Genomic DNA, 23,266 nt, shown 5'->3' on the forward strand with positions numbered 1-23,266 from the left:
GAGGCTGAGGAAGAAATGAAGAAAAAGTATCCTTATTTGTTTGAATGACCATGTATTTATAAAGTTGTGATCTAGGAAAAAAATTATAAGACTTACTTTTTATGAATTTTGTATCATTCGAACAATTGGCGTTAAAGGTGTTCCTTTCTGGAAATATATTGCTTATGAGGCCACAGTTGGTGTTGTTTTGTATTATGTTATGTTGTTGGAATATGTATGTGTTGTTAGGATGTGTTTCTGGGGCTCTCTGACAGGTGGATAGGCCTAATTACAAAGGAAACTCTAGCGAAATATTTGAAAATTTAGGGAGTTAGTCAAATTTGGGGTTGTTAGTTTGTGGTATACAACAAACTAAGTTGCATAAGATGCTAATGACGGATTTTTACCCTCATTCAAGGATGAATGATCCTAAGCGGGGGAGAGTGTAACACCCCCAAAAAAAACTTCAAAGTACTTAAGTGTAAGGCTCAGACTTTTTGGGTTGAACAATGCACATGAAAGTAAAGGAAACTTTTTGCCGAAAAAGTGGGTTTATGCGGTTCATTATGCAACCGCATTATCACTCTGCAGGCCGCATAATGGCCACAGAAGTGAGTAGGAGAGGGCCATTCTGGAAGCAACTATGCAGTCGACTATGCGACCGCATAACTGTTAAACGGTGCATTATGCGACCGCATAACAGTTATGCGGACCGCATAGTGACCGCATACACATGCAGTTCTTTTGGCTATTTTGTAACCAATTATGCGACCAGTATGCGGTCCGCATATTGATTATGCGATCACATACCTTGTTCCGGAGATCCATTTTTGAGTTTTTAAAACCCGACCTTATTTCGTTAAATACACTCTTTGGGCCATTTTTGAGATATAATCAGTGAGAGAGAGTACCCTAGAGTGAGAAGGTGTTCTTCAATAATTGTTCTTCAATTCTTGCTCAAGTTTTGGAATATTAAGAAGTGAAGCTCACTAGGTCTTCATCCTAGAGGTAAGATTCTACACCATAAACCCTAATTTCAAAATTTTCTGAAAATGGGTAATTAGCAAGATAATATTTGGGCATGAGAATTGTTTATCTTACATGCATGTGTTATCAAAGGGTGCAGGAAGATTGTTGAGATAAGAATGGTAAATACTGGGTTGTGGGATGATGGAATCCTCCATAAAAGGGCCTTGAAACCTTAATGCACACCTAGTGTTTGATAAAATGCTCAAATGAGCTAGAACCATAATCATCTTCCTAATTTTGGTTCAATTTGTTATATTTCTAAAATAGATTGAAGTTGCTAAGAATTCTGGACGTTTTAGAGTTTAAGGAAGCTCAATTGAGGTATGTTGGCTAAACTCTTCTTTAAGAATTGGAATTTCCATTATCCTTGTAAGTTACAAAATGTTGATTACAAACCGAGTATTCCGATAAGTTTTGTGTAAATATATACGTTCAATTTGTGTTTCAAATGCTCTTATAATATTGCATTATAAATTGAGGATGTGTTTCAAACTATGAATTGTGTATTCACATGTTATAAATTTCAAGTCGTGATTTATGTGAAAGTTATTATGCCAAGTTGTGTAAAGATTGGGATTTTGATGCACCTCCACCCGCATACATTAGGGTGAGGCAACATAACCACTTTGTGTTGGTATTGGTATCGTTGATGCACCTCCACCCGCATGCATTGGGGTGAGGTGGCATAGCCGCTTTGTGTTGGTATTTGTATCGTTGATGCACCTCCACCCGCATACATTGGGGTGAGGCGGCATAGCCGCTTTGTGTTGGTACTGGTATCGTTGACACTTGTGTAGGTTATTGGTACCGTGGTTATACATCCACTCGCATACATTGGGGTGAGGCGGCAGGGCCGCTTGAGTAGAGTTGTGGTATTGTACATACGCCTCCACCTGCATACATCGGGTGAGGCGGCGGGGCCGCTTTATGTGAAGATGGTTACAGAGGATCTCATCTTAAATCCTATAAATGTTATTAATAGCTCTTAATAAGCTTGCTCTGGTTTAAACGGTTTTCTATATAATACTATTGCGGCATTAGTTCATCATATTCATCTTGTATTTTTGAATTCTTAAATTGGTGTTTAGTTTTCATACTAGTACTATTCGACGGTACTAATGTCCCTTTTGCCGGGGGCGCTGCATCTTTAAATGGATATAGGTGGTTCCACAGCAGGAGATATTGATCAGTGATAGCAGTACACCTTCTTCCCAGCTGACTTGGTGAGCCCCACTTCATCCTGGGGTCATGTATCTTTTGTTCTTTGTGTATTTTGTTTGACGTATAGCCGGGGCCTTGTTGCCGGCATTATCATTGTACTCATCTTTATCTATAGAGGCTCCGTAGACATAGTGTGGGTTGTGTATTAGTGCTGGGAAAGACAAATTGTGCTATGTTATGGTTGTATTACTTGTCCATTTGAGACTTTAAAAATGGTGAAACTTATGGTAATAAATTGGTAATTGCAGACATGGCCACTTTATTGTTTAATTAAGGAAAACATATATTCTCTTTATTCATGAATGAGTTTGGGTAGAAGGAATCTAACAGACTTGCTCGGTCGGGTTCACTCGATTGAGTGCCGATCGCGCTCCTCGGTTTTGGGGCGTGACACTACTCGTATTTTACGTTCGAGAAATCACTCACTCAACCATTAAGCCTAAGGGCTATTTCTTTTTCAATTTCAAGCAATCACTTACTCGATATCTAAGCCTACGGGCTACATTACTTCGAGTTTGAATCACTCACTCGACTAAATTAGCCTACGGGCTACATCACTTCGAGTTCGAGCAAGCTCTCACTCGACTACTAAGCCTACGGGCTACTCTTATTTTGAGTTCGAGAAAGCACTCACTCAACCATCAATCCTACGGGCTACATTACTTCGAGTTCAAGCAAGCACTCACTCGACTACTAAGCCTATGGGCTACTCTTATTTTGAGTTCGAGAAATCACCCACTCAACCATTAAGCCTAAGGGCTATTTTTTATTCGAGTTCGAGCAATCACTTACTCAATCTCTAAGCTTACAGTCTACATTACTTCGAGTTCGAATCACTCACTCAACTAAATTAGCCTACGGGCTACATCACTTGGAGTTTGAGTTGGCACTCACTCGACCATAAAGCCTACGGGCTACCTTACTTCGAGTTCGAGAAAAGCACTCACTCCACTATAAATCCTTACCTTACTTCGAGTTAGAACAATCACTCACTCGACTATTAAGCCTAGGGGCTACCTTTCTTCGAGTTCGAGCAAAGCATTCGCTCGACTATTAAGCCTACGAGCTATATTACGTCGAGTTCGAATTACTCACTTGACTAATTAGCCTACGGGCTACATCACTTCGAGTTCGAACAATCATTCACTCGATTACTAAGCCTACGGAATACCTTATTTCGAGTTTGAGCAAGCACTCACTCGGTTATAAAGGCTACAAGGTTCAAATTTGATCAAATTGCCTAAAGCCTTATGAAAACCTTCATAAGGCTTGGATAAAACAAAATCTTCGCAAGGCAGAGAATAAAACAGAGGCATGTCGGGAATAGAAAAGATTTATATATATATATATATATATAAGAATGTTTACAACACCCGAACAGGACCCTACACAAAAACCAAAATGGAAACTAAGGGCTAAGTTTCTTGGCTATCTCCGGGGGCGGTCTCTTCTCCATCGGGCTCCTCCCCGCTTTCGGACCCACTCTTGCTCCCATCATCATCATCATCATCATCATCATCATTATCGAAAGCTAAGGCTTCAGCATTGGCTTCGAGCTCTTTAGCCCTTTTTATTTCTTCGGCGAAATCGAAACCTCGAGCATGGATCTCCTCGAGAGTCTCCCTCCGAGATCGGCATATAGCAAGTTCAACAACCCAATGTGCTCGAGTGGTAGCGGTCTCGGCCGCCTCTCTTGCCTGTACATGAGCAGCTTCAGCATCGGCCCGATAGACGGCCACGAATGCATACGCATTAGCCTTTGCTTTTTCGACATCAGATTGAACCAAGCTCTTCTCCTTCATGCCTTGAAGTTGATTTTCGGCCGATGATAGTTGGGCTCGAGCAGTTGTTTTTCTGCGGCAAGACGGTCCATACAATCTTTCCATCCCAAGGACTCTGCCCTTATCATATCGACCCTCCTCATGAAGCTTCCCAATCACCTCAAGCTTCTGTTGTAGCTGTGAGATCGAAATATTAGCCACTGTTCCAGGATCGAGCCCATGGGTTTCTAAGATTATTATTACCTGCTCGGTCAGGTCGGTCTGGTCTTGATGAGCCTTAGCCATCTCAGCTCGGAGGTCTTTGATTTCTTTTTCTCTTTGCCCGAAGAGGAGTCTAAGGGTGTTCCTCTCCTCCGTGACCCATCGGAGGTCAGCCTCGTACCGACGCAGCTCAGCTCGAGACCGAGAACATGCTTCTCGATAAACCGTTGCGGCCTACGTAAGAAAGAAGAAAAGAAGTTAGAGAAGAATAGCAAATATAAAAGTAATATCAACGAAGGGAGTTAAACTTACCCGATTCAAAGCTTGCTGCACTTCACAGAAAAGGCCCGACACATCACTAGGGCCAGCAAAATCCTCGACCCCAGTAAACAAATCATTGAAGGGGTCCTGCCCTTCATGAGACCGGTTTATCTCGAGGTCCCCCAAATCTTGGGCTTCCCGAATCGCCCCTTCGAAAAAGGAATAGAGTGTGGGCGAGTCTCCGATTATTATTTCCCCAAGCGACTCGCTTAGGGTGTTCTCCTCAGTTCGGAGAGCTTCAGGACCGGCCTCTTCTAATATACCCACCGTTTGTTGACTTCGGTGGGAAGCATCCTCGATCTCTAACGATTCGAGGACTCTTCCCGAACCTTCCTCTGATTTCTCCTCAGTCCGAGGTGGAGCTTTATAAATCACCATTGATTCAGCTGCCTTTTGGGGCATCGATGGTTTTCTTCACTCGGGCCACCAGCACAGACCCGTCGTTTTCTTCTTCATCATCTTCATCTTCATCCCTTAGACACAGAACTGATTCTATGGTCAAAGGGATGGTATTCTTCTTCGGCTTACGATCCATCCTCGTCTTCGGTTTTGGATCTTCGGAATCGGAGGCCCTTTTTCGCTTATTATCCTTCACCGATTTTGGGACAGAGGCCTCTTCCTCTTCCTCGACGGACGGGGGCCTCAAAACCGCATCTTTGCCCCGGCCTATATACAAGAAAATTAATTTAAGCATATGGAGAGCATCTCATTCGAATTACCAAAGATACGAGAAAGAGGCTTACCATAATTTTTGGCCTCCCATCGGCCCTTTGACAAATCACGCCATGAGCGCTCGACATATGTAGAGGTCGAAGCTAGACCCCGTACCCAGTTCTTGAGGTCAGAAATTGCACCGGGCATCCAAGGAACCGCTGCATCACAAAAGGGGGATATCAGTGAGGAAGAAATGAAGGGGAAAATATTAGGAGATAACAGCAGAATTACACTTACGCTTCATGTTCCACTCCTCGAGAAATGGCATCTTTTAAGACGGATTCAGGTCCGAAGTCTTCACTCGAACGAACCTGCCCATCCAGCCTCGATCCTTGTCATCGTCTATGCTCGAGAACAGAACCTTGGTAGCCCGGTGCTGAAGCTTTATTAACCCGCCATGAAAGAGGCGAGGGCAGTACAATCGAATGAGATGGTAGAGGGTGAAAGGCATCCCCTCGATTTTGTTCACGAAGAAACAAATCATAATAATGATCTGCCAAGAAGAAGGATGGATCTGACCTAGGGTTATTTGGTATTGACGGCAGAAATCAATAATAATAGGGTCGAGAGGACCTAACGTGAGAGGATAAGTATACACGCTTAAAAGTCCTTTCACGTGAGTGGTGATATCTTCTTCACGAGACGGGATTACTATTTCTTTATTCTCCCAATTACAATCTTTTCTGATCTGTTCGAGGTACCCCTCGGGTATCGAACACATATACCTCGATACTGGCTCACATCGGTCGGGAACTGACGAGCCTTTGTCGACCTTAAAATCAGAGGTAAGAACACGCGCCCCAGGAGCGCACTCCTCAGGTCGTGGTTCCACCAGTGTTTTGTCAGCAGCAGACTGTGAAGAAGAAACTTTTTCTTTTTGAGGAACGATTTTTTATGTTTTCGCCATTTTGGATTTAAAGATCAAAAATAGAAGGAGGTAACAAAGATTTGATGTTTTTGAAGAAAGATTTTGTAGTAAAAAATCACAGATTTACAGATGAACTCAGAAGAAGAACTTGAAAAATTTGGAGATTGAAGATGTAAAAGTGATAAACGGTAAAATGAGGGGCTATCTATAGATTGAGCAATGGCGGTTCAATATCAGCGTGGCCGACCACCGTCTGACACGCATTAAATGCCTTGGTAAACTAAACCGACGGGACATCTATCACGTACGTCATGGTCGGACTCGATGCAAACGTCAGTGCATATCCAATCGAGCCGTTGGGAAATCAAATCGTTTCTCGCCACATCCTTTCCAAAAAACGAGGGGACTATCTGTATACGGTCGAAAATGATTTCGGCCTTCATACGATTGATCGAGATGGGATCATAATGGATCGAAAAAAGTCTTCATAATATCGAGATGGATCCGAAGATAGCACAAACGAGCTTCAAATTTCAGGTACAGGTCAAATACCGAGTTCGAAGTCATTATCGAGCTCGGGTATGAATCGAACTATGATGAGATGTGATGGAATCAAGCTTAAGGTCCAGAGGCCAACCAATACCGAACCCCGAGTCGGCATCGACCTCAAACCCGCATCGAGCTCTAAAACTGGAAACCGACCAATGCTGAGTCCGATCAAGATCGAGCTCATAGAAAAGAGATGTTGCAGCCGCACTAAAGGAGAGAATCTCGGCGGGAATTAGGGAAAAGGTGATTTATCATGGGTTCCCACTATATATTTTTAATTATATCTAAAGTAGGATCCCCCACTATAAAAGGGATGGCTATATTTCTGTAAAGCGGACAAGTTTTTGCATACATTGTAACTGAGATATCATACACTCCCATATTGAAGAATTGTCCTTTTTTTAGCTTCATAGATTAATTTATCTTGCTTAACCCATAAATCATCCTCTTTTCAACTTTGCTTATTTTTTATTCTTTACCGTCAATATTCAATATTTCTATTTACTATTACGATTTGTGTCAAAATATACCACATACCCTTAGAACTACGTACATATTCAACTCTATCATTTTTTCGGATAAACAATATAATAACATGGGACCTGGGTTACTTAAAAAGATCCCAACATATATTTGTCTTTATAAGAAATTTAAAAGGAAATAATAAAAATTGCGATCCCTCTTTTCTATGCTAATAATGAGTTTTAGTATCTAATCTGTTCGGACGTTGGTGCGCTTTGCCTCCAACAAACTCAGCAATAGTTTGTCGTTTCTATTTATTGAAAAATTATTACCGTTATGAATTAATCCAGTTACTTAACTACTTTTACTTGATCCACATTAGAATTTTTTTTTTTGTCTAAAGACTAAGCAAAAGCAAATTTTCAGATTTTTAAAAACTTTCTAATTTAAGTACAGGGTAACTTTTCCTTTCCTTGAAATCTCTGTTAATATAATGCTGCAAATCATTACGCGAAGTTTCGAAGAATTGCCTATATAGTGACCAACAACCTATATATGCAACAAGTAGATATGACCAACAAAATTGTGGTGGAGTGGTAAGTACTCCTTCATCCTTGACCGAAGATTTGGGTTCGAGTCCCTGATTATGAAATCGCCTTTGTTAGGGAGCGTTTTACCCAAATGTGAAACTTTCCGGCGCGAATCTAAATTTAGTCGGGCCCAATGTGGGTACCGGTCACCGGGCGAGAAACCAAAAAAAAACAAGTAAATATGAATCCAAAATTTAAAGTTTTGAGTTCCTATAACGATTTCAAATTAATATATATATATAATATAATTAGATTTATAATCATTTGTCTAGAGATAATTAGTATAAATTTTTTAATAATATATGAAATCTGGGCAAAACCTATTAGGTTCATGCCCGTGAATTCACAAGTTACGTGATAGATCCGTCTCTGATAACAAGTAGAATTCGTCAAACTTTTCATTTCACCGAGGATGAGAGAGAAGTAATCAAGAAAATGATACTTGTACTTGTAGCATATTTGTCTAACTCGGTTAGTCAGGAAACAAAGTCGTCTTTTCGAAGAAATAACAGAAATCATTCTGAAAGTTTTACGGAAAAAATACTTAATTTCGACTTTCCAATTTATTCTCTAGGTAGCTTCTTACTAAAAAAAAAGAGAGAGAAATATAATGTAACGACGGATGTTCTTTTACCATAATGTTGTAGCAGAGTTGATTTGTTGTAAGAAGCCCACGTCTTTGTCTTTCTTTTTAGGAAAAATTACGCCACATAACAAGCATATATATTGTATTTATCATTCGTAATTGTACTTTCAGAAAATTATCATTCGTAACTATAATTGAATTTTATAGCAAAATCACATGTAATACTAACAAAAGATCAATTGTTTTGAAACAAAACACATTGCTCTTGTAGCTCGATTGGTTAGAGCGCTCTTTTAGTAAGCAAAGGTCTTGAATTCAACTCTCAATGTGTGCATTCTATTTTTCTGTATTTCTATATTTTGTCTTGGTTGTATTCGTTGCACGAGCGAATACAGTCGATTACATATTATATTATTTTGTATGCACTCATGTATTTCGGCTTGGTTGTATTCGTTACGCTAACGAATACATTTGATACATGTTGTATACAGTTGATACATATTGTATTCCAATCCATACAGGTTGTATCCTTTGTAACACCCTTGTATTTCGATTTGTTGTATTCATTGCGCTAACAAATACAGTTTATACAGGTTGTATACATTTAATATATGTTATATTCGTTGCGCGTCTGAATACAAGTAATACAAGCTAATAACAATTGAACATTAGCTCTGAAAGATAGTTAGGTAAGCTATACTTACATATGATAATTAAGCTTTAAACTGTAGTTCTTTATATCTTTTCTTTTTACTCCTTTTTTTATTAAAACAATCTGAAAAAATGCACCATATGAGATTTAAAGGAGATCAAAGTCATTTCTTCTTGGCCAAAAATAGTATCTCTCCTCTTGACGCAAAAAAAGGAGTTATTTTCTTCTAGATTTACAACTTGTTGACAATGTTAAAGGCTCATATTTAATTTCTATATATAAAGTTTTGTTTTTCTGCTATCAACTATTCGCCCTGATGTTAAAGGTTCATAACTATATCTGTATGATGTTTTTTTTCCTTCTCATTTTCCTATTAGTATAGTAATTAGTAGATTATAATTAGCTGATGGAGATGGGAATTGGATTAGGAATTTTGTATCATTAAGTTCAAGAAAAGGATATATAGCAACGGAATGATTAGAACCTTTTTTGGAAATTATAAAAAAATCATAAAACTGACAGGGACAAATATGCTGCCGACTATTATATGTAGTCAGTCAGTATATTTCCGAGTCAATTGTGATTTCATTTTCCACATTAGACTTTGAATTAGAAACACATTAGCCTCTTCCTATTCAAGAATGGTCGAATTAGAGTACAATATGTTTGTTTCACGGAAATTCAATAATTTTTGCTTAGATCATGTGAATATATTAAGAAATTCACTAAATATTTATATCTATTTAACTGTGAACTAAATTATTATTGTATATTAACTTGACGTCACAAGAATACAATAATTTCAAATTCGGGATCTGTGTATACAATTCAACCAAATTCCGACGGTTTCGACCAAGTTTACAAGAAAACAACTCCAACGCAAAATTATATTTTTCTTAGAGATTCAACGGCGAACAAAATTTCTTCGGAAAGTTGTTTAAAGAAGACAAAAGTTAATAAACTATTACTCTGTTTCAATTTATGTGAATCTGTTTGATTGGGCATTGAGTTTAAGAAAAAAATGAAGACTTTTGAAATTTGTGGTCCTAAATAATTCAAAAAGAGGCCCACAGTATTTGTGTGGTTATAAAACTTCTCATTAATAGTAGAATGATAAGTTTAAGCAAAATTATTTCCAAATTTAGAAAGAAGTCATTCTTTTTAGAACAAATCAAAAAGGAAATAAGTTCACGTAAACTGAAACGAAGATAGTACGTACTAGTGTTAGAATACCATATACCCGAAAAAAGATAGGTTCGAGTTCGGTTCTTGCTTTGTGTGAGGTTGTCTCGAACAATTTGAAACACCCACTTCTTTGGAAAACCACTTTTTATATTTTAAAAATAGGTAAAAAAAAATAACGTACGATTTTAGTCCATTAATTTTTGTCTTGCGTTGGTTGTAGATTTTCTATTATTTGCATGAGTATCTTAACTAAATAAAGTGTGCGATTTTGATCCTTTAAACTAACAAATGCTAGTTTTTTTTACCCTTTTCTTGTTAAGCTAAAAGACAGCCATGAAAATGGAGATTGAAGGACAGAAAACCCTAGTCTCTAAGATGAGGAGAGAGAACTGATGTTGAAACCATGAGCTAAATAAAAGACTAATTTTCTTTAATTAAAAATAGAAGAGAAGGTTCTAGTTATATTTACAAAATATCTAACTAAACCGGACAAGGATCAGATCCCTAAATGAAAATAAAGTCCAACTACTAATATGCCCAATATGAGATAGTCATCTTGGATCCGGTCTTAGTAACAGAACTCCATCACCCCCTCAAGCTGGAGGGTGGGAACACACCCAGCTTGGACAACAACCTGTGATGAGGAACACCTGTCTAAGCCTTAGTCAAAACATCAGCAATTGGTGAGTAGTGGAGGCATGTTGGAGAGAGAATAAGCCAGTGGAAAGAGCACCACGCACATAATGACAATCAACCTCTATATGCATGGTACTGAAACACAAGATTTTTAGCAATATGAAGTGCAACTTGACTGTCACAAAACATAGGGACAGAGAAAGAGATCACTAAGCAAACGAACCAACCAGGTAACTTCGGCAACAACCTTTCCGAGGGCTCGATATTCAACCTCTACAAAAGACAAGGAAACAGTCTGCTGCTTCTTGGATTTCCAAGAAATAGGAGAACTCCCAAGAACAATGTAATACCTAGTTACAGATTTCCTGGAGATGGGGCAAGCAGCCCAATCTGAATCAGAGTAGGCCTGGAGTGAAAAATCAGTTGTGTTGCTGAGCAGAGTATCCTGGGAAGGCACATTGAGAAGATACCTAAGGACATATAGAGCAACTAACTTGTGAGGTACCTTAGGAGATATCAAAAAGTGCCTGAGATATTGCACAGAGAAGGACATATCTGGCCTGGTGTGTTGGAAAAAATTCAGCTTGCCAATGAGCCTCCTATACAATGAAGGATCAAGAAGTGGATCTCTAAAATAAGAGGAGAGCTTGGTATGAGAATCAAGAGGAGTAAGAACAGGCTTCACATCAAGAGAGTGAAATTCTTGGATGAGGTCCCTGGTGTACTTGTACTGATTGACAACATAACCTTGAGGAACTTTGGTGACCTCAAGACCAAGAAAGTAGTGCAAAGAACCAAGGTCCTTTATTTTAAACTGCTGATCTAAAAATGATTTCAATGCATCCATTTTATCATAATCACTGCCAGCCAAGAGAATGTCATCTACATAAACTGTCATAAGAACAATGGAGGAGCAGGCACCTTGGCAAACAGAGAGGAGTCACTCTTGCTAAGGGAATACCCTCTGAAAATAAGAGAAATAGAAAGCTTGGCAAACCACTGCCTTGAGGCCTGCTTGAGGCCATAATGAGATTTTCTCAACCTACAGGCCAAAGGAGGATCAGAAGAGGTGGTGGTGACTGTGAGACCCAAGGGGATCTTCATATAGACCTCTTCATGAAGGTCACCATGCAAAAATACATTGTTAAGATCTAATTGAAGAACAAACCAGTTGTGTTTGATAGCAAAAGTTAGGAGACATTTGATGGTAATGATTGTGACCACAGGACTGAAAGTTTCAGTATAATCTATGCCATCCTGTTGAGAATCGCCCCTGATGACCAGCTTGGATTTATACCTTTCAATGGACCCATCACTCATCTATTTGACCTTATACACCCACTTGCAAGGAATAACCTTCTTGCCAGGTGGTAAAGACACAATGTCCTAAGTATGATTGGCATCCAAGGTTTGAAATTCCTTGAGTATAGCATCTTGCCATGCAGGGTTAGGGGCAGCCTGCCGAAAATGTCGAGGTTCATGGAAAGGAGAAACTGATGGGAAAAGTTTGGATGGAGCACCAAAACTGACAGAAGTTCAAATGTAATCCTTAAGATAGCTGGGAGGATTAGTGACTCTAGCAGAATGTCTGAGAGGAGCAAGATCTAGAGAAGGTGCAAGGGGAGGTAAAGAAGAAGAAGGTACCTCAGTAGGAGGAGGAGAAGGGGGAGAGAGGAAAGGTGTAAGGGGATGGTCAGAAGGAGGAGTAGGAGCAGGAGGTGGAGTATCTACAAAGAAGGCAGGAGTAGGGGTAAACACTGAATAAGAAGCAGGGACAGCAGAGGGAGTAGAAGAGTGGTAGGGGATGATGTGCTCATGAACGATGACATCCCTAGGAAAGACGATATAATGAGTTTATAAGTTCAAAAGTTTATAACCCTTCTTGCCAAAAGGGGTAGCCCAGAAATACACATGGAGAGGCTCTAGGTTGAAACTTGTCTCTCTCTATCTTAGGTAAAGTGGCATAACACAGGCAACCAAAAGTTCTCAAATTGTTATAAATAGGAGGATGACCATGCAACTTCTCATAGGGAGAGATGTTCTGAATAACAGGGGAAGGAAACCTATTAATGAGATAGGTAGTTGTTAAGACACAGTCACCCCAACACTTGACACGGGGTTTGGACTGAAAAAGCAAGACCCTAGAGGTTTTTAAGAGATGCTTGTATTTCCTTTCAACCACCCCATTCTGTTGGGGAGTGTGAGGTATAGTGGTCTGATGAATGATGCCATATTCAGCCAAGAAGGAAGCAACCTGAGAATTGGAATCAAGTTCAAAGGTATTGTCTAATCTAAATGTTTGAACAGAAGTGTGAAAATGAGTCTTGATCATAAAAACAAATGCTTTAATGAGATTAAAGGCATTGCTTTTACAAAAAAGCAAATAAGTTCAACTGACTCTAGAGTAGTCTTCCACAATAGTAGAAATTATTTGAATCTATGATATGTTCTAGTATGGTAGGGACACAAGTCAACATGAATAAGTTGAAAGTGATACGTAGATTTAATAGAACTATCTGGAAAATGTAGTCTTTGTTGTCTAACTAAGGGACATATAGAACATATAAAAGATTTCTTATAAGACAACTTATTAAGCAAACAAAAATAGTTTTCATTTTAGAAAACATCATATGACCTAATCTTTGATGCCAAAAGAAATCAGTTTTATTGCTTGAAGTAACATGATTACAAGAGGTAGTGCTAGCACTGTAATCACATTTGGATAAAGAAGTATTAGCTAAAATTGTATTTACAGATGAATCAAGTTTAGACAACTTAAAGGATGATTAAATGACATACAACCCATTTGGTGCTCTACCAATTTCCAAAGGCCTCTTTAGAGAAAGGCCCTATGTAAGACATGAAAATTTGGTAAAGAAGGTTGTACAGCTGAATTGAGAAACAATTTGGGGAACAAAAGTGAGATTGAACTAAAAAGAAGGAACTAGAAGTACATTAGACAAAGTAAAATTAGCACAGAGATTTGTGGCAGCACCTGCAAAAGCACCTATGGCAAAAAGCACCCATGGCAGAATTGCTAGTGGGAGCATCCTGGATTGGTGTGGTCAAGTGAGATTGTTGGAAGAGATTCATCAAGTATTGGTATTGCTCCTTGGTGAACACATGAGCAGGAGCAGGTGTTGTACTTTTAAAGGAGGATGAAGAATCCATCCTTAGTTCATCAACTTGAGCACAAGCTGTAGACTTCTTTCCCTTAGTGAATTTGAAGTTCATTGGGAAGCCATGGAGTCTGTAGTACTTGTCAACGGAATGTCCAGGATTCTTACAACATTTTCAAACACTAGTCACCCTCTTATTGTCAAAATTAGCCCTTGACGATTGTCTAGCGTATATAAAATTATAACTCGTACTCTGTCAAATAATAGTATAGAAAGATGTCGAACCCATAGAGATTGGTTTATCTATTCTACAAACGTTCTTATTTTAATTACTATTTGAAAAAATATTTAACGACCCAACCGACAGTTTTGCTTTCTATAACCCCATTCCCCTAAATAAAACTTTTCGTATATAATTTTACTGTTTTATGACTTGGGGGAATGGTTAGTTCGGAATTTTGAAGAGCTCAGGTTGAAATCGGAACACTTGGTTCCTTAAGGTTGGCTTACAAGACCAAGTTTGACTTCAGTCAACATTTTGAGTAAACAACCCCAAAATTAGGGTTTGACAGTTCCAATAGGTTCGTATGATGATTTCAGACTTGGGCTTATGTTCGGATCGGGTTTTGGATGACCAGGAGTGTTTCTGCGCTTAATAGTAAAAGTTGGTTCTTGAAGGTTTTAAAAGTTCTTTAAATTTGGTTTGGAGCAGGTTTTGGTGATATCAAGGTTCAACCTGAATTCCGAGACCGGGAATAGTTCCATAATATCATTTAAGACTTGCACATAAAATTTGGTGTCATTCCGTGTAGTTTAAGTACGTTTTGGCGCATTGGAAGTAAATTGAGGAACTTGAAGTTCTTAAGTTTGATTCAATTGGTTTGGGGTGCAATTCTTAGTTTTAATATTGTTTCGGGCGTTTCGAGAGTTCGAGCGAGTCCGTTTTATGATTCCACACTTGCTGGTATGTTCGGGCAGGGCCCCTGGGGCCTCAAGTGTCAATCGGACGAGGCTTGGACCAAGATGAGGATTTGGAGCAGCATCTGATGCACAAGATCTGTCAAAACCGCACCTGCGCTTGGTCAGGATCAGGTGTGAGCTCACAGGTATAAGCCAAGCCTCGCAGAAGCGGCCAAAGGAGGGCAGCCCAGGTTTCGCAGATGCGGCCCATGCTCCGCGGAAGCGGGTGCCCATCCGCAGAAGCGGTCCCACCCGGCCTAGTGAATTCCGCAGAAGCGGACCCTTGTCAGCAGAAGTGATGGTGCAGGTGCAGCCCTATGACCGCAAGTGGGGAAACCGCTGGAGGTAGTGAGCCTTATTTATTACGGGTTAGGACCATTTTTATCATATTTTTCTTCCACTTTTGGGCGATTTGAAAGCTTCTAAGGAGGGGATTTCGACCTAGCTTTATGAGTTCCGAGTCATTTGGCATCAAATTTGGAGGTTTAAACGCATTCTTAAATTGGGAAGTAAGCTTTGAGACGAGGTAAGTCACTTTTCTAACCTTGTAAGAGGGAACTTACCCCATAGGTGAACTTAATTAATATGTGTTGTTATTTGAGGGGGGCTCCGTATGCACGAAGTCACGAGATTCTGTACGTAGCTACTATTCCTATTTATGTCTGGGTAGGTTTAGGTTTACACCATGTTTGTGGACACCGTTATTTGATTATATTTGTTAACTGTATCAAATGGAACTAAGTTGAGGATTTTTAAGGATTTAAAAGCTTCAAGTCGAATTGTCTTTATTTTGAACAGAATCAAGGAAAGGTTATGATTTATTGATAAATTTATATTTGACTACTTCGCATGTATGATTCGTGAGCGGGGTAATAGATACATCTTTGGTTCACGTTGTTCAACCCTCGGCAGTGCACATTTTATATTTATGTTGGATCAGGCTAAACGTCCTCGGTGGTATTCGTGCGTGATAATAGAACTGGAAGTTCCTTTCATAATCGGTATAAATTCATTGTTTGTGTGATCATATGTTTTAAAGGAAGAAAGTGATTCAAGCTCTTAAATATTTGTAAAGACTTGTTCAGTTATTTCTTGGTCCGAGTCGTATTGTTGTATATCATGCTTAATTAGAATTTCATATTATCCTGTTATTTGCCCTAGTAAGTGTCGGAGTCGACCCCTCGTAACTACTTCTTCGAGGTTAGAATAGATCCTTACTGGGTACATATTATTTATGTACTCACACTATACTTCTGTACTTAATTGTACAAGATCTGGAGCAGGTGCATCTGGTTACCAGTATGGTGCGCAGATTTGATCCCCATCTCGAGACTTCACGGTGAGTTGCCTTCCGAGTCGTTCTGCAGCAGCTGGAGTCTCCCTTATGTTTTTATTTTTCTATCTATTTCATATCAGACAGTATGCTAGTGTTCTTTTGTATATTCCACTAGATTGCCTGCATACTTGTGACACCAAGTCTTGGTACACACACTAGTAGACTTATGATTTTGGATTTGTTTACATGATTATGATTTGTACTTGTTTGCTTCCGTTTAATTATGTCACATTCTCATATTTCTAAATATGTTTAACAAATGAGAAAATGTTATCCACTTAGTATTTTATTTAAACGGGAAACCATTACTTTGATCAGTGTTGGCTTGCCTAACAATAGTGTTGGGCGCCATTTCGGCCTAAGATGGAATTGGGTCGTGACAACATGGTATCAGAGCACTAGGTTCACATAGGTCTCACAAGTTATGGGCATACCTAGTAGAGTCTTGCGCACCGGTGCGGAGACGTCTTTACTTTTCTTTGAAAGGCTATAGGGTGTTAGGAAACTACTCTTTATTCATATCCTATCGTACAGTTGATGGTATACTAAAACATTTTCTCTCATTCTCTCACAGATGTTGAGGACGCGTATAGAGGATATGCCAGACCCGGGAGGAGCTACTCCCTCCGTTGCTAGAGGCCGAGGCAGAGGTCGGCGGAGGGCACCGGCCTGAGGTAGGGGATGAGGGCATCCCAGAGCTGCCCCGGTAGCACCACCAGTGGATCCAGTGGAGGATCCCATAATTGAGAAGCAGGGCGAGGTGCCCGCCACAGAGCCAGCCCCAGTATATTTCATGTCAGCACCGGGTTTTCATGAGGTCATGGGCCGTATGTTGCGGTTCATGGACACTGACTGAGGCTGGTTTATTTCCAGCAGACCTAGCCACATCTCAGGCAGGAGGGGGAGCACATACCCCCACTGCCCAGGCTCCGGGGCATGCAACTGCAGTATATCAGACTCCAGGTACACTTCCCGTGGGCGGACCCCAACCAGTTGCAGCGGTTGCACCTGAGCATAAATCAGCTGCGGACGGCAAACCGCATAAGCTATTGGACAGATGGACTAGGATACACCCTCCTATCTGCGGGGGTGAGCGGTATGAGGATCCCCAGGACTTCATTGACCGGTGCAGGGACAGACTGCACAACATGAGGATATTAGAGTCACATGGGGTAGATTTCACTACTTTCCAACTAGAGGGCAGGGCTTGTAGATAGTGGCAGTCTTATCTACTTAGCAGACCAGCGGGTTCTCCTCCGATGACTTAGGACCAGTTTACACAACTTTTCTTGGACATGTATATTACACTCTCTCATAGGAAAGAGTTGCAAGGTCAGTTCGAGCAGCTCGAGCAGGGTCAGATGTCAGTGACCGATTATGAGACGAGAATCTCTGAGTTGTCTCCACATACTTATGATACTTCCTACCTATGCAGAGAGAGTGCAGAGGTTTGTTGCGGGGTTGCACCCTGGTATTCGGGCTAATATGGCCCGGGAGGTTGAGATGGGTACTGTTTATCAGCTAGTAGTGGAGATTTCTCGGAGGATTAAGGGCTACCGCCAGAGGGGTAGAGAGCAGATGTTGTAGGACAAGAGGACTCGTTTCTCTGGAGAGTTTAGAGGTGCCCCGGCTAAGGGCAGAGGTCAGTTTGGGAGGGGTCAACCAAGCAGGCCCACATATCCAGCACCACCTCCTCCTCGGGGTGCTCCAACGCGACCCCCTTTTAGTGCTATGCCAGAGATTTCTTATCGCCCACCAGCTCATCAGGGTTCTTCTAGTGCCTATTTTAGTGCCATGCCGGAGAGTTCATACCGCCCACCAGCCATCCAGGGTTTTTCTAGTGGGTATTCAGGCCATTAGTGTCAAACTTCTGGGCCGTAGTCTATGGTATCGAGAGGTTGTTACTAGTGTAGGGATTCGGGTAACATGAAGAAAACCTATCCCAGACTTCGAGACAAGGCAGTACAGTAGGGTCATCAGCCCATGATTGCAGCACCAGTCGTCCGACCGCCCAAAGTTGGAGGGCAGGCGGGTTGGGGTCGTACTAGAGGTGGAGGCCAGGAAGAGGGGTCAGCCAGTTGTTGTTCAGCTAGTTGGAGGCCAGCCAACCGACGTTCCAGCTAGATTCTATACTTTTCGGCCAGACCAGATGCAGTGGTTTCAGATGTCGTGATAACATGTATTATTTCTGTCTGCGGTAGGGATGCTTCGGTATTATTTGATCCAGGGTCCATCTATTCATATGTATCATCTCTGTTTGCTTATTTCTTGGATATTCCTCGTGAGTCCTTGGGTACTCCTGTTTATGTGTCCACTCATGTGGGCGATTATGTAGTTGTGGATCAGATCTATCGGTCATGTGTGGCCGTATTCTGTGGTTACGAGACTAGAGAGGACCTTATGTTACTTGATATGACCGACTTTGAGGTCATCCTGGGCATGGACTGGTTATCCCTATATCGCGCCATCCTTGATTTCCATGCCAAGACTGTTACCTTAGCAATGCCAGAGTTTCCTAGATTGGAGTGGAAGGATTCTTCTACCAGTACATCTAGTCGGGTTATCTCTTTTCTGAAGGCTCAACATATAGTCGAGAAGGGTTGTTTGGCTTATCTAGCCTATGTTCGGGATACCACTACAGAGTTTCCGATGATTGATTCAGTGCCAGTAGTCTGGGAGTTGGCCGTTGTGTTTCCTTCTGACCTTCTAGGCATGCCACCAGATCGTGATATAGATTTCTGTATTGACTTGGCTCTAGACACTCAGCCTATATCCATACCACTGTATCGTATGGCTCCGAAAGAATTGATAGAGTTGAAGGAACATATTGAGGAGTTGCTAGTGAAGGGGTTCGTCAAGCCGAGTGTATCACATTGGGGTGCACCAGTATTATTTGTGAAGAAGAAGGATGGGACTATGTGGATGTGCAGTAATTACTGCCAGTTGAATAAAGTCACCGTTAAGAACAAGTACCTGCTGCCACGTATTGATTATTTGTTTGACTAGTTGCAGGGTGATAGGGTATTTTCTAAGATCAACTTGTGATCGAGATACCATCAGTTGAAGATTCGGGACTCAGATGTTCCTAAGACAACCTTCCGTACTAGATATGGCGATTATGAGTTTCTAATGTTGTCCTTCGACCTGACTAATGCCCTAGCAATATTTATGGATTTGATAAACATGGTGTTCAGGGCTTATATCGATTCCTTTGTTATTGTCTTCATTGATGACATCTTGATTTACTCATGTAGCATGAAGGAGCATGAACATCATTTGAGAGTGGTGCTTCAGACCTTGAGGGAACAGAAGCTATATGCTAGGTTCTCCAAATGTGAGTTTTGGTTAGATTCTATGGCATTCTTGGGGCATGTAGTATCAAGCGAAGGTATTAAGGTGAATCCCAAGAAGATTGAGGCGGTTCAGAGTTGGCCTCATCCTACTTCGGCGACTAAGATTAGGAGTTTCTTGGGGCTAGCAAGTTATTATCGCCGATTTGTGTAGGGCTTCTCATCTACTGTAGTACCTTTGACTAGATTGACTCAGAAGGGTGCTCTGTTCCGTTGGACCGATGATGGTAAGGCGAGTTTTCAGAAGCTCAAGACAGCTTTGACTACAACACTAGTTCTAGTGTTGCCTTTCGGTTTGGAGATGTATACGGTGCATTTTGATGCTTCACGCATTGGCTTGGGTTGTGTATTGATGTAGGAGGGGCAAGTTATTGCATATGCTTCACGTCAGCTGAAGCCCCATGAGAAAAATTATCATATGCACGATTTGGAGTTGGCCGCGATTGTTCATGCTCTTAAGATCTGGAGGCATTATCTATATGGGGTGCCTTGTGAGGTTTACACTGATCACCGCAGTTTGAAACACTTATCCAAGCAAATGGATCTCAATTTGAGGAAGCGCAGATGGCTTGAGTTACTTGAGGATTATTACATCACTATTCTTTATCATCCGGGCAAGGCGAATTTAGTCGTGGATGCCTTGAGCAGGAAGGCAGAGAGCATGGGTATCTTGGAATTCATTTTAGCAGATGAGAGGTCACTATTTTTGGACATTCAATCCTTGGCCAACAGACTTGTGAGGTTGGATATTTCAGAGTCCAGCCGAGTTCTTGTATGTGTTGTTACCCAGTCTTCACTATTAGAGCAGATCAAGGCTCGACAGTTTGATGATATGCACTTGGCAGTTCTCAGGGAGACAGTACTACATGGTGTTTCCAATGAGGTTTCTATTGGTGAGGATGGTGTCCTGCGACTCCAGAGTCGTCTATGTGTTCATAATGTCGATAGTTTGAGGGAGAGGATCATAGTGGAGGCACACAGTTCTCGATATTCAATTCATCCAGGTGCTACAAAGATGTATCAGGACCTGATATAATATTATTGGTTGTGGCGGATGAAGAACGACATAGTTGAGTATGTAGCTAGGTGCCTAAATCAGAGGCCATGTAGCTTACTCTAGCAGATGACTATACCAGAGTGGAAATGGGAATGCATTACTATGGACTTCGTAGTTGGGTTGCCGCGGACCTTGCTGAAGATCGATGCAGTTTGGGTCATTGTTGACAGGTTGACCAAGTCAGCACACTTCATTCCAGTTGCAACTACTTATACTTCAGAGAGGTTGGCCTAGATTTATATTTGGGAGATAGTTCGGTTGCACGGTGTGCCTATTTCCATCATATTAGATAGAGGCCCTCAGTTCACTTTATATTTCTGGAGAGCCATACAGAAGTGAGTTGGGGACTCGTGTAGAGCTCAGCACTGCATTTAATCCACAGACCAACGGGAAGTAAGAGCGGACAATGCAGATCTTAGAGGACATGCTCAGAGCATGTGTGATTGACTTTAGGGGACAGTGGGATCAGTTCTTGCCTTTGGCCTAGTTTGCTTACAATAATAGTTATTAGTCCAGCATCGAGATGACTCCATTTGAGGCTTTATATGGTCGGCGATGTCGTTCTCCTATCGGGTAGTTAGAGCCCGTCGATGCTAAGTTATGTACTGATTTGGTGAAGGATGCCTTGGAAAAGGTAAAGTTGATTCAGGAGCGACTTCGCACAGCACAGTCCAGACAGAAGAGTTATGCGGATCAGAAGGCGTGTGGTGTATCATTTATGGTAGGCGAGAAGGTTCTCTTGAAGGTCTCGCCGATGAAGGGCATTATGAGATTCGGGAAGAAAGGCAAGTTGAGCCCAAAGTTAATAGGCCCATTTGAGGTATTGAGGCGAGTTGGGGAGGTTGCTTATGAACATGCTTTACCTCCCAGCCTATCAAGGGTTCATTTAGTTTTTCACGTGTCTATGCTCTGGAGGTATCACGCTGACTTGTCACATGTGTTAGACTTCAGCACTATTCAACTAGATGGGAGCTTGGGTTATGAGGAGGAGACAATTGCCACTGTTGCTTGACAGGATTGCCAGTTGATATCTAAGAGGATTTCTGTGGTAAAGGTCCAGTGAAGTGGCCAACCAGTAGAGGAGGTGACCTGGGAGTCCGAGGAGGACATGCAGAGCAGATATCCACACTTATGCAGCATTTCGGGTATGATTCTAAACCCGTTCGAGGACGAACGTTTGTTTAAGAGGTGAAGAATGTAACATTCCGACCAGTCATTTTGCTTTCTAAAACCCCGTTTCCCTAAATAAGACTTCTCGTACATGCTTTTACTATTTTGTGACTTGCGAGAATGGTTAGTTCGGGATTTAGAAGGGTCGGGTTGAAATCGGAACACTTGGTTCCTTAAGGTTGGCTTAAAAGGCCAAGTTTGACTCCGGTCAACATTTTGAGTAAACGGCCCCGAAATCAGGGTTTGACAATTCCAATTGGTCGTATGATGATTTAAGACTTGGGCGTATGTTTGGATCGGGTTTTGGATGACCCGGGAGCATTTCTGCGCGTAATAGTGAAAGTTGGTTCTTGAAGGTTTTAAAAGTTCTTTAAATTTGGTTTGGAGTGGTTTTTAGTGATATCGATGTCAGAAAAAAATTCCGAGAACGGAATAGTTCAGTAATGGAGTTTAAGACTTGCACGCAAAATTTGGTGTCATTTTGAGTAGTTTAAGTATGTTACGGAGCAGCAGCTGATACACCATTCCGAGATTTCGAGCGAGTCCATTTTATGATTCTAAACTTGTTGGTATGTTCGGGCGGGGCCATGGGGGCCCCGAGTCTTAATCGGACGAGGCTCAGACCAAGATGAGGATTTGGAGCAGTAACTGATTCACCGGATCTATCAAAACCGCACCTGCGCTTGGTCAGTCGCAGGTGCGAGCTCGCAGGTGCGGGCCAAGCCTCGCAGAAATGGCCAAGTGAGGGCAGCCCAGGTTCCGCAGATGCGGCCCATCTTCTGCTGAAGTGGGTACCCATCCGCAGAAGCGGTCCTAGTTGGCCTAGTGAATTTCGCAGAAGCGGACCCTTGTCCGCAGAAGCGAGGGCGCAGGTACGGCCCTATGACCGCAGGTGCGGAAACTACTGGAGGCTGTGAGCCTCATTTATTACGGGTTAGGACCATTTTTATCACATTTTTCTTCCACTCTTGGGCGATTTTAGAGCTTCTAAGGAGGGGATTTCGACCTAACTTTATGAGTTCCGAGTCGTTTGGCATCAAATTTGGAGGTTTGAGCGCATTCTTGAATTGGGAAGTAAGCTTTGAGATGAGGTAAGTCTCTTTTCTAACCCTGTAAGAGGGAACTTACCCCATATGTGAACTTAATTAATATGTCTTGTTATTTGTGGGGGATCCGTACGCACGAAGTTACGAGAGTCCGTACGTAGCTACTATTCTTGTTTATGTCCGGGTAGTTGTAGGTTTATACCATGCTTGTGGACACCGTTATTTGATTATAATTATTAAATGTATCAAATGGAACTGAGTTGAGGATTTTTAAGGATTTAAAAGCTTCAAGTCGATTTGTCTTTATATTGAAATGAATCAAGGAAGTGTTATGATTTATTGATAAATTTATAGTTGACCGCGTCGCATGTATGATTCGTGAGCGGGGTAATAGATGCATCTATGATTCGTGCCGTTCGACCCTCGGCAGTGCATAATTTACATTTATGTTGGA

At 41.3% G+C, this 23,266-nt stretch overlaps 1 protein-coding gene and 1 long non-coding RNA gene across 2 annotated transcripts in view; both read right to left on the reverse strand.

Moving 5' to 3' along the window:
* Positions 1–4,914: 4,914 nt before the first annotated feature.
* LOC138908566 (uncharacterized mitochondrial protein AtMg00810-like) lies at positions 4,915–12,094 on the reverse strand. The gene is made up of 4 exons (XM_070199242.1): positions 11,821–12,094; positions 11,002–11,665; positions 10,894–10,949; positions 4,915–5,198 (listed from the first exon to the last, which is right to left on the reverse strand). Exons 1-4 carry the CDS (start codon positions 12,092–12,094, stop codon positions 4,915–4,917), a joined length of 1,278 nt encoding a protein of 425 aa, XP_070055343.1.
* Positions 12,095–13,415: 1,321 nt separating this feature from the next.
* Positions 13,416–23,266, reverse strand: part of LOC138906894 (uncharacterized) — a 114,476-nt gene continuing 104,625 nt past the window's right edge. The window contains exon 2 of the long non-coding RNA XR_011414520.1: positions 13,416–13,623. This is a non-coding gene — a long non-coding RNA (uncharacterized lncRNA). The remainder of the gene's footprint in view (positions 13,624–23,266) is intronic.

The sequence above is a fragment of the Nicotiana tomentosiformis genome, chromosome 3 (genome assembly GCF_000390325.3).
Source record: "Nicotiana tomentosiformis chromosome 3, ASM39032v3, whole genome shotgun sequence".
Taxonomy (NCBI): Eukaryota; Viridiplantae; Streptophyta; class Magnoliopsida; order Solanales; family Solanaceae; genus Nicotiana; species Nicotiana tomentosiformis.

What these genes read in the sequence shown, in the direction of transcription:
- LOC138908566 (XM_070199242.1), bottom strand. Translation starts at nt 12,094, where the DNA reads ATGAGTGATGGGTCCATTGAAAGGTATAAATCCAAGCTGGTCATCAGG. An exon ending in TTCTGATCCTCCTTTGGCCT is followed by an intron (nt 11,666 to 11,820) that starts GTAGGTTGAGAA and finishes TTCTTATGACAG; the next exon opens with TTTATGTAGATGACATTCTC. An exon ending in GTTGTTGCCGAAGTTACCTG is followed by an intron (nt 10,950 to 11,001) that starts GTTGGTTCGTTT and finishes GTTTTGTGACAG; the next exon opens with TCAAGTTGCACTTCATATTG.